This window comes from Ascidia mentula, chromosome 6 (genome assembly GCF_947561715.1).
Source record: "Ascidia mentula chromosome 6, kaAscMent1.1, whole genome shotgun sequence".
Lineage (NCBI taxonomy): Eukaryota > Metazoa > Chordata > Ascidiacea > Phlebobranchia > Ascidiidae > Ascidia > Ascidia mentula.
The window spans coordinates 21,154,150-21,165,495 of NC_138571.1; the positions used below are offsets into that span (position 1 = coordinate 21,154,150).

Here is an 11,346-nt window from a genome sequence, read left to right on the forward strand (position 1 = left end):
TATCATTTTCCTTACAACACTTCCTACAAGTAAATTGATTGTCGTGAATTGCTTTCATCTGAGACGCCCGAAATGTATTTTTGCGTCGGAATTCTGATTAAATAGTTATAACTGTTTTGTTATGCGCAAAAATGTCGCCCCGTTTTCCACCCTATAAAGTTCCCCAGAGCATCACAAGGTTGGTTTTGTTGTGCAGTAGCGGGTTGTCCTTGCAGAAGGCACGACCAACCACGCCACACATCGGATCACGTGACTGCAGGACATTCTGATGTCACAAAGCTTACAGCGATGTTTTGCGTCATTTTACAAACTTCTTAGTCTCCGTTCCCTTTTGAATCATGTTTCCTGTTTATGACGTTTTGTCCCATCTTACCCGTTTATTGTTGTGACAATAAATAATACCCTTCTTTACTAAGATATTTATTACGCTCGCATGTTCTTTTATTAAAAATGTTACATGAGATCACGTGAACAATATACAACCAATCAGCGTCCGGGAACCTATGCATGGATATTCATGTTTGATAGTTGACTGTGTCCTATGGCATCCGGAAAACAATATTAACTGATTTCGGGATGCTTCAATGTTCCGATGTTCATCAAGCTGTGCCAATCGTTTGTAATTGTGAATACAATAAAACTCGAAGAAGAAGTTAACAAGTGGCGAATTTATTACGAAGACAGTGTAAATAACTCTAAGGGTCTCAGTGATATTTAACAGTGTCTCGATGGCCTGAGCGCGAATTGAGCCTCTTCGATTATTAAACAAGCTTCTGCCCCGTCCTATAAAATAGCCACTATCAGATAGGTGCTCACTATCAGAAGAAATTGTTCCTGCTTGTATTATCTGGGACGCATTGAAATGGTTAGTTTAATACAAGAGTTTGTATCTTGTGATAACATTTTATGTGGTAAACAAGATATTGAATGACTCGCTTTACTCGAGAGCATTCGATGAGTTTATCATATGGGTCGCAGTATGGGATTTTGCAAAACTTGTGCATTGCTGCACACGAAACATTACGAAATATAAACACTGATTTCTGTGACGTTTGTTATAACAGCACCCAGAAGCCCTTTACCCTCGGATTAACTCATATTAGGACTAATACGCTAGAGGTGCTAGCACATGTATATACTCCCAAACCTTGAGCCACTTCCAGATGCCTAACCGTAAGCAACATATGCTATTCTATAAAGACCGGTGGGCTGCTGCAATCTAACCACAAAGTACCACAAACTACCGACAGGGTAATAACCGCGAGCGCACCTTTTCCTTTGAAAATTGTAAAGTGATTTTCTGTGGTTGAAGTTAAGATATGTTTACTGTAGGCGGGCCTGATTTTCAGGCGAACCAACAGAACAGCATCCCGGCTGTTGGGCAGTTACCGTAAGTTTAGCTACGTAATAAAAATAACGCGAATTTCTAGAATGCAAAATTAATTTATTCATGAGCGAAAATTTGCGTTTTTTTTTCTGGACAATTTTGTGCATTGTTTTTGAAGTCAGCATATATTAGTCCTCAATAAATTGAAGTTAAATCATTTTTTAGAATGGTTGGAGAATATCTTGAACTTAACGTTCTTCCAATTGATGGCTCGCCCCAATTTGGTGCAAGTTCTGTTCATTTTGACTCATCATATGAACTGCTGTGGGTTGGAAATCAACATGTGAGTTATACACAATGACTTCTAGGGGCAGAACTTTTAACAAATGGTTTTTTGTTGGTAATTTGTTCATTAATTACACACCAGATTAAAAAGAATGTCATGCACTATATATGGTATAGATATATCCTATGTGCATTGTTGCAACTGAATAAAAATAAAAATAGCAAATACATGAACATCCCAAAAAAATATTTGCTGGTCTGCAAATTGTCTGTACAGTCTTCGAACAAAGAAATCCCACAAACTTTCGAATCTTGGATGCACATATGCCTGATACATTTGTTTGACAAAACTAATGGTCATGTAGTTGGTGGTTACTAAGCTGTGTGTCTAACCCATATGTTTTTACTGCAAGCAAATGTTGCCATATTTACAGGGCCATGTAACTTCATACTACGGTCCAACCAATCAGAAGTTCACGTCCTTTCAAGCCCACCCTTCAAATCCTGTTGTGGAGATTTTAACATTTAGGGATAGAATTTTATCGTTGACAAAAAACAGTTTAAAATGTTCTTTAAACCGAGGAGTCCCCATTTTCAATTTCACGTAAGTTTACTATCTTGAATTTTTTTTAGCCTGATTTAAATATGGAGCAAATATGTGGAAAACTCATCACTATTTGCTTTTTATTAACTTGTTTTGCTACAGATTGTAAGTTTTATATGTGGGTTGTATGTATGTATGTTTTTTGAATAAAAAATACAATGTGTGACAAATCTCTAGGAACGAGACCCTTTATGACACACAATGCATGTCTTTGAGAAAGGAATGTGTCCTTCTTGGAGGGAAGAACTCTGCATTGGTTGAATATGATTTGAATACAGAGTCAGTTTCCAAACAGTGAGTATTTTCCAAAATTACAAAATTACTTCCAAAATTTGTTTCTGTTTGATGTTAACCACTTGCTGTTATCGTTTAGAATTCCAATTTCGGATGACCAAGCAACAGCAATATTTCGAAGCACATCAAAGTTTTTGTGTTGTGGGACGTACAATGGAAAGGTATAAAATATTCTTGCTTTATGGAGAAAATGGTTGCTTTGTACCAAAATAATTTCAGGTGTTACTCCGGGACAATGATAGTTTGCAAATAATTCACTCACTTGATGCCCATTCTGGTGCATTGTCTGATTTTGATGCTAATGGGCATACCTTAATCACATGTGGTTTCTCGCAAAGACCAGGGTAACTTTTTGGCTTAAGTTTATTGAAAAACCTTTTTCAAATACATCTGTATGTTAGATCTGGCAACCAAGGTACCCAGCATTTAAGCCTTGACCATTTTGTGAAAGTTTATGATCTAAGAATGATGAGAGCTCTTTCCCCATTGCAGTGCGTTGTACAACCTTCATTTCTCAGGTAACTTGCGCAACCTCAAGTGTGTCCTATGCAAATAACCTCAAGTGTGTCATATGCAAATAACTTCAAGTGTGTCCTATGCAAATAACCTCAAGTGTGTCATATGCAAATAACTTCAAGTGTGTCATATGCAAAATAACCTTGAGTGTGTCATATGCAAATAACCTCAAGTGTATCGTATGCAAAATAACCTCGAGTGTGTCATATGCAAATAACTTCAAGTGTGTCATATGCAAAATAACCTCAAGTGTGTCATATGCAAATAACTTCAAGTGTGTCATATGCAAAATAACCTCAAGTGTGTCATATGCAAAATAATCTCAAGTGTGTCATATGCAAATAACCTCAAGTGTGTCATATGCAAAATAACCTCGAGTGTGTCATATGCAAATAACTTCAAGTGTGTCATATGCAAAATAACCTTGAGTGTGTCATATGCAAATAACCTCAAGTGTATCGTATGCAAAATAACCTCGAGTGTGTCATATGCAAATAACTTCAAGTGTGTCATATGCAAAATAACCTCAAGTGTGTCATATGCAAATAACTTCAAGTGTGTCATATGCAAAATAACCTCAAGTGTGTCATATGCAAAATAACCTCAAGTGTGTCATATGCAAATAACCTCAAGTGTGTCATATGCAAAATAACGTTGAGTGTGTCATATGCAAATAACTTCAAGTGTGTCATATGCAAAATAACCTCGAGTGTGTCATATGCAAATAACCTCAAGTGTGTCGTATGCAAAATAACCTCGAGTGTGTCATATGCAAATAACCTCAAGTGTGTCGTATGCAAAATAACCTCAAGTGTGTCATATGCAAATAACCTCAAGTGTGTCATATGCAAATAACCTCAAGTGTGTCGTATGCAAAATAACCTCGAGTGTGTCATATGCAAATAACCTCAAGTGTGTCATATGCAAAATAACCTCGAGTGTGTCATATGCAAATAACTTCAAGTGTGTCATATGCAAAATAACCTCGAGTGTGTCATATGCAAATAACCTCAAGTGTGTCATATGTAAACTTGAGCAGAAACATGAAATAATAATTTTAGATTTCTATCAACATACACACGGCGCATGCTTGTGATGTCACAATCTGGACAATTTTTACTTATTGAAGACAATGCAGCGATCACCCCAAACACACCCATCTATCAAGCAAACATAATGGCGGCAAGCATTGTTAACCTTGATATTTCTAGATCTATGCAAGCAATTGCTTTTGTAGATTCAGGTAATTTTAGTGATAATTTTCAGGTTTTTGGATATATTTTTGTGTTCTTGTTTTGTTAGCCGGCTGTCTTCACATGTGGTCTGCAAGTGGTAACCCTACTTTCAACAAATTCAATAAAGATCCAGAATTTCCAGATATTGCTGAAACTTTAGACCCAATTAATATTGACGATGAAATGGTAAGTTTGATGTTTTAGTGGAAAATATTTTTTAAGTTGTTTACATTTTCTAGACACCCTTGTCTTTAATCTCGATGCCATATTGCCAAGATAAGCTTCTGTCAGATTGGCCGAAGAAACTTTGTTACCCAGTTAGTCGAAGACCTCCACCAATAGATCCGGAACTATTAAGAAGCATGAAAGTGGTTCATGGGATTGGTTACGCTCCAAACCCAGGGAATAGACGAAGAAACCAGGTAGGTGTTATACCGACTACTTGTAAGAGTGATTATACACTGTGGGTGTGAATTTTTGCATGTTCAAATTAGGACAGATTTGTCAGCTTGAACATTGCAGGTTCCTTACAAGTTAAAAGATATTTCTGATGCAAAAGGTAAAAAAGCTGCTGTTCCTGACTCTCCTCTGGGAAGGGATGAACAACCACATCTCTATATGGTTCCAAAAAAATATAGAAAGGTTTCATTTTCTAACTCTTAGTAATAATCCACTTTTTAATGTTGATTATTTTTGTAGGTAATATTTAAATATTCTAAGCTTGGTGAAGAAGAAAATGAAATGATTCAACATTACAATAAAACCAATTTTCCTGGTTTGGATCCAAATATTCCAAATGCATATTGCAACTGTATGTTACAAGTAAGTGCCCTACAAGTGTTTCCCTCTTCTTCAGTTGTTATGAAAATATCTTTGAAACTTGTTTAGATTCTTTACTTCATTGAACCTTTAAGATGTGGTTTACAAAGTCATCACAATCTTAACAAAGAGTTTGATCTTGCTGAGGAACTTGGCTTTCTTTTCTACATGCAAGATTCTGCAATGTCTGGTGTCCTTCTGGTATTATTTGCTTGTAGTTACTTCAAACTTTTGACTTTTTATTTTATGTAGGCCAGCAACTTCCTGCGAGCTTTTCGGACAATTCCGGAAGCCACAGCTCTTGGGCTTTTACAAAACTTAAACAAATCAGATCAACTTTCTGGTGTGGGCAGCAGCAATCTTGGCCAACTTATCCAAAATTGGAATAGATTTATTCTACAACAATTGCATTCTGTGAGTAAAGTTTGGGTTATTATGCTGCTCTTGGTTTTGTCTGCGCTATTTTGTTAAATCTGCTGAACTGATTATCAGTGGGAACTATTCACAGGACTGATATGTTGGGAATTCAACTTTATTTTTAACATTTTGCCCAGGAAACCCTCCCAGCACATATAAAGGAAGGGACAGAAACAATTGTACTTGATCCAGAGGAACAAGATAAATCAACAACAGGTAAATTTGTTTTGTAACAAAATTATTTGCTTTAATTTATTGTTGTCGCAGTCCATGAACCTCAGTCCTTGATTGAAAAATTATTTGGAACTGAAATGAAGATTACAACCCAGTTCCGCAATGGTCGGATAACGGAACGAAAAACAACACAGTTCCTCTTCAATCTTTGCTACCCTTCATCCCTTAAATCAGGTAAGATAAATTTTGCCTTTATGTCTGCTTACTTTCATGCTGTGTTTATCGTCAAAGGTGAACCGCGTAAAGAGGTTTCATTTACAACAATTATCCATGACAGCATTTGCACCCAAGTTCATACTAAATCTTGGGATGAAGTCAGTGAAACATATCAACCAATGGTAACTTACATTTATATTTTATGTTTATTATGTCACAATAACTAATTACTTACAGGTTCAAACCAAAGCACCTTGCACTTTGCCAGATATTTTGGCTCTAAATTGTTCACTATCTCGAGAAGAAAACATTCAATTTTGGAAGGTTTTGTTTGCAATATTTTACGACAAACAGAAATTCTTGTCAGTAATATATAAACTGTTTATTTTTGTTGTTAAGAACCAAACTGAAGTATTCGGAGAAAAGTTTGACAAAAAGTCAGAGCGCAGTCGCAACCCTCGACCGAGTGGGGGGGATAAAACAGGGATTTCCCCTTCTGATGCTTGGTGCTGTGAATTGAATAGAATGAAGTCAAAAGTATAATGGGACAAATATTGTACAGGAATGTTTTTGCGGAGAGGGAAGGCCTTGATTTCAGTTTCGAGCGCAATGCGGTTTCTGGATGGGTTCCTGTGTTTATTAAAATGTGCATTGCGCCATCTGGTGAACTTGTAGTCGCTTCTGACAAAGGTTTGGGTTTGTATGGAAACAATAAAGTTAATTTGCAAATAAAACACTTGTATTTAACAGACGAAGATCCTGATTGTTACCCTGATCTAAAGTAGGTTGGCAACAAAAGCTCTTGAGTGATAATAATAACAATGTATTACTTGTGTAGATACACAGAATATGAGCTTTATTGCACCATCGCACACATTGACGACCCAAGAACTGGTGGAAATTTGGTTGCTCACATAAATGTTGGAAAAACTTTTCACCAGCGTAAAGAGGTGAATTCCCTAATATGCTAATTACCTCGCGAACAATGTCATCTGCTTAGGGGGTTACCCACACACAGTGGTATTTATTCAATGATTTCCAAATAAGCGCAATTGATCAGGAGGAAAGTGTTGAGTTTGATTTAAAATGGAAGGTTCCTTGTGTGTTTTACTACATGAGGACAGATATCAATAACAGGTTCGTGTGCTACTTAGAAAGGTTTTAACATAGAATCACAACATTTAAACCCGACACAGACACAATCTTCAAATAAATTTTCCACTAACATCAAAAATATTGATGCCAACACCGAGCATATCAAAAGTTCGACATCGACTTAATTCGGGTTTGGAACCTCGGAGTCCTTCAGCAACCATGACCTTCACCCCTCTTCTTCCACACGAAATTCCAACAGAGACAAACATGCTGATTGCCCTCGATGCAGAGTTCGTCACATTGAATGCTGTGCGTTAAATTAATTTTAATCTTATTAAAAAAATTACCAGAATTTCTTTGATAGGAAGAGGCGGAATTGCATAGCGACGGGACTCGTTCTACGATCAAACCTAGCCATCTCCTGGTTGCTAGGGTAACCGTTGTTAGGGGGGAGGGTGAAAATGAGGGGGAGCCTTTTATAGATGATTATATCTCTACACAAGAACAAGTGGTGGATTACTTAACAAAGTTTTCAGGTGAAAATACATTGTCCTTACTTTTTTAACACAGATGGTTTGATTTGTAATTAATGGGTTCTTTACCTAAAACACAAGCCCTGTTATGGGTGGACGATGCATAATATTTATTTGTGTATCCAGGAATCAAACCAGGTGATTTGGATGCCTCGATTTCATCGAAACACCTTTCCACATTAAAACTGACTTACTGCAAGCTGAGATATCTCATCCAATGTGGTTGCATTATAGTGGGCCATGGGCTCAGCAAGGACTTTAAAGTCATAAATATTTTTGTAAGTAGTTTTTACTCAAGTTTAATTATTTCTCACATCTGCATAATCGTTCAGGTTCCTGACGAGCAAGTACGCGACACAGTTCATCTTTTCCACAAACCGAGGAAACGGTTTGTCTCTCTTCGTTTCTTAGCTTGGTATTTCTTAGGTAATAAAGTGGGGATTTCCCGAGTATCATTCTGTATAATGTTGTAACAACATTTAATCATTTCTAATTCCAAAAACAGGCGAGAAAATTCAGAAAGAAACGCACGATAGCATAGAAGATGCGAGAACTGCATTAAAACTTTACAAGTTTGTTAACTTAATGATTTCAGCCGGGATGAAATAATTTGTAATTGATGTTTTTGTGTGGTAGGAAGTATTTGGAAATCACCAATAATGGAAAGAATTTGTCGGAATTCACCCAGAATATTTTAAATAAACTGTACGAAGAGGGGAGGAGAATGGATTGGAAAGTCCCTGTAGACGTCGTTGGTTGAGCAACTGACATTTTGGCAAATTGTAAACTTTGTGTAACATATTGTGATAAGTGTGGATTACGGGAAATTTGAACTTTGTTGATAAGAAATCAGTAAAACCTTCTTCATCTGACGATTGTAATGTTTTTTCTGTTAATTGTGAATACGCGTGTGGGCGCTGGTGAGCGGTGACCATTGTTTTCCTTGTAGCTCAGACCAAGTTGTGTTTATCCAGCTTTGCTTTAACCGACAAATGTTGGTTACAACCCCACAAGATATAGCGCGTAAAGATGAAAACTTCTCAAACTTGTTTCTATTTTTATTCCTTATTTGGTTTACGGTTAAACCATGGTTCACGGTTAGGTTAAAAGTTTTTGTTTCATTAACATAGTCACGGGGTATTTTGAAGACACTTAAAGTGCATATGACACGGCCATGACAACTTTGCGTAAAACTAAAGGTACATCTACAACAAACATATATCCAAAGTTTCACGGTTCTACGTCAACTAAAAAATGTAGAAAACTGCACGAAAATTAACGGCGACCAAAAATCGTGAACCTTTTGCGCTGAGGAGAAAATGACATCACATTAGGCGCTCGCGTCGAAAAAATGCATTGTTTAGATGGGAGAAGGCGCCTTTTTTACAGATATCGAATAGTTGCGAACATAAGAGAATCCACAGATTACGCTACCTTAAAGGTAAGGACAGGGTTTTGCATCACACAAAAATTTGTCATTGTGACGTCACGAATCGAAGGCTTATTTGTCTCTAATTAGCGGAAGACCATAGGGTATAGCAGAAACGACATAACTGTGAGTGGACAAAACGACAATGCTAAACTAATGGTTTGTCTCTGTCGTGTTTTCAAAAGTTCATGTATCACGTTAGCGATCATAAATGCTGTAACAACAAGAACACCCTGTCCCAGTAACTGTTTTATTATTACACAACTAAATAAGACATAATAGGTCGAACAGCAGCCATCTGTCTTCAGCTTAAATTAACATCAAAATCCGTTTATTGCACTTGTTCACTTTTTGTCCCCTGTTAAATGCTATATTATGCTCAAACCAGTTTTACAATGTTTTCCATTCCTACGCGTAAGGCTTGCTGCCAGCACTCGCGCACGACTGAAGCGCCTTCTATGACGTCACGCAACAATATCTCGCTTTCGCACGATTTCGTTCGCAGCGACAAATGTGCGACTTTGATCAGCTGTATCTCAGAAACCAGTCGCCGTATCAAGCTAATTTTTTCGCAAAAAATGTTCTAAAGTTATGAACATCTCTTAGTTTGATTATTAACATGTTTTATTTTTACGTGTCATATGCACTATACGACAAGTTGACCCCTGTCACATAACAAACTCCCTATACAACGAAATCTTATGGGTAAGATTGTGTATTTTACAAGTGTTGGGACACAACCAGAAAAATACAAGGGTAAGTACACAACTGTGATACACTCGATCAGCGAAAGCAAATTGTTGCAATTTTAAAACGTCAAGTACCGTATTTTACGGACCATAAAGCGCACCCGATTATAAGGCGCACTGTCAATAAATTGCTTTGATTAGTTTTTTGTTCATACATAAGACGCACCAGGCTATAGAACGCAACGTATTTTAAGGAGTATGGGTTACCGTATAAAGCTCATTAAACAAAAACTTGTTACGTAATAAATGTAAGCAAGTCACAATAGTATGAATATCACAGTTGCTAGTTGCTTTTACCGTAGTTTATTGTGTAAGACGGTGGTTTATTTATAATAGTATCGGTACTGGTTTTGAGTGCAGGCAATAAAGCAGTACTTGATCCATACATTAGGCGCACCGGCTTATAAGGCGCACGATCAATTTATGAGGAAAAAAAGGATTTAAGTTGCGCCTTATGGTCCGTAAAATACGGTATATGAAAGCAAATTTTTGAAACGCCGTATGCTGGTTGCAATGCCAAGACTTGTTGTTAGTAACACTAATAAGTAAGTTAATAGTAACTGCTATTCTCTTGCATATACGGGTTAATATCAGAAAAGAGTAAGCTCTGTATAACACGGACTTTGATAATTCGGAAGTTTAAGGCCCCATATCAGTATTAAATCCTCAAAATCAAGTTTTGAAGGCCATCAATATTAATACCTATACTGAGTGATTTGCTTGTTTGTCCACCACAATTCCTATGGTCGGTGACCCATAAAGATCTACTGATAATATTTAAACAGAAAAAAATTGATTGCAGCTGCATCGGACAAGACACAGCAAGGATCTGCTGAGGAGCCTCCAGGAGGATCTTATGTGCTATTGGAGTCCCAGGGAGCAACCAAAGCAACTTTTCTGTGACAATTTTTTTGCCATTGCGTAGAATGCCCCCTGGGAGAGCTTTAAGCAACTATCCTGCAACTAATTTTGACCTGAATGAGTAGACAAGAGGCGGGTCTAACATACAATCACAAATTAAGGTATACTTCTGTGATTCAATTTTTAGCTATGAACACTAGAACATTTTGGTGCTTTTTCAACTAACTTTTTCACAGCACGCAGCACCAAATGACTGACTGAATGAGAAGGGCAAAAAATGCGCTAAAACTGCAGCAAACACGCTGAAAATCGCTCTGGAAACAGCACGTGACTCCCTGCCTATTCAACAATAAATTTGACCCCTATGCATCACCGGTTGCCTTGTGACATCACTGAGTTTCTCTACAAGACGGGCATTCCCCGCGGGATAAACTTTTTTAATAGAAACACTGATATGCGGTCTTAAGGGAGCTTAATGTAAGTTAATTTAAATATACTTGTAGAGGAACACAAAACTAAAGCTCGCACACTGAACAGCTGGAAAATAAGAACAATAAGGCGCAGGCAAGAACATAAAGGGGTTACACTGGAGGCACGTTACGTTCGAAGCGCCTGGCAATCCTTGCGTTCGTGGCATCGTCCGCGAATCCCAACGCATTACAGTGTGTGTTACCACACCGGGATTCGAACCCATGTCGCACAATTACATTTAGGCTGCTGTCAATAAAACGTATTGCAAACGAATCTTAGATTCCATGTAGTCTTTTGTCACTTTGCTGCTTGTCACCAGAC

The 11,346-nt window shown here is 37.4% G+C and overlaps 1 protein-coding gene across 1 annotated transcript; it reads left to right on the forward strand.

The window, feature by feature from the left end:
• The first annotated feature begins 1,286 nt into the window (after positions 1-1,286).
• On the forward strand, positions 1,287-8,446 carry LOC145906809 (PAN2-PAN3 deadenylation complex catalytic subunit PAN2-like). Its single transcript, XM_082994266.1, has 28 exons — positions 1,287-1,390; positions 1,553-1,670; positions 2,047-2,216; positions 2,394-2,510; positions 2,590-2,671; positions 2,730-2,854; positions 2,912-3,028; positions 4,088-4,269; positions 4,329-4,447; positions 4,501-4,683; positions 4,784-4,903; positions 4,961-5,083; positions 5,150-5,281; positions 5,333-5,494; positions 5,635-5,713; positions 5,765-5,905; positions 5,963-6,069; positions 6,125-6,211; positions 6,287-6,393; positions 6,450-6,668; positions 6,726-6,837; positions 6,888-7,024; positions 7,084-7,291; positions 7,347-7,518; positions 7,642-7,793; positions 7,848-7,941; positions 8,021-8,087; positions 8,152-8,446. Exons 1-28 carry the CDS (start codon positions 1,320-1,322, stop codon positions 8,273-8,275), a joined length of 3,627 nt encoding a protein of 1,208 aa, XP_082850392.1. The 5' UTR covers positions 1,287-1,319; the 3' UTR covers positions 8,276-8,446.
• The last annotated feature ends 2,900 nt before the right edge of the window (positions 8,447-11,346 follow it).

Excerpts from the sequence above, each read along its gene's own strand:
- LOC145906809 (XM_082994266.1), top strand. The coding sequence starts at position 1,320 with ATGTTTACTGTAGGCGGGCCTGATTTTCAGGCGAACCAACAGAACAGC. Across the intron at positions 2,855-2,911 it reads GGTTTCTCGCAAAGACCAGG|ATCTGGCAACCAAGGTACCC; the intron begins GTAACTTTTTGG and ends TCTGTATGTTAG. Across the intron at positions 5,282-5,332 it reads CAATGTCTGGTGTCCTTCTG|GCCAGCAACTTCCTGCGAGC; the intron begins GTATTATTTGCT and ends TATTTTATGTAG.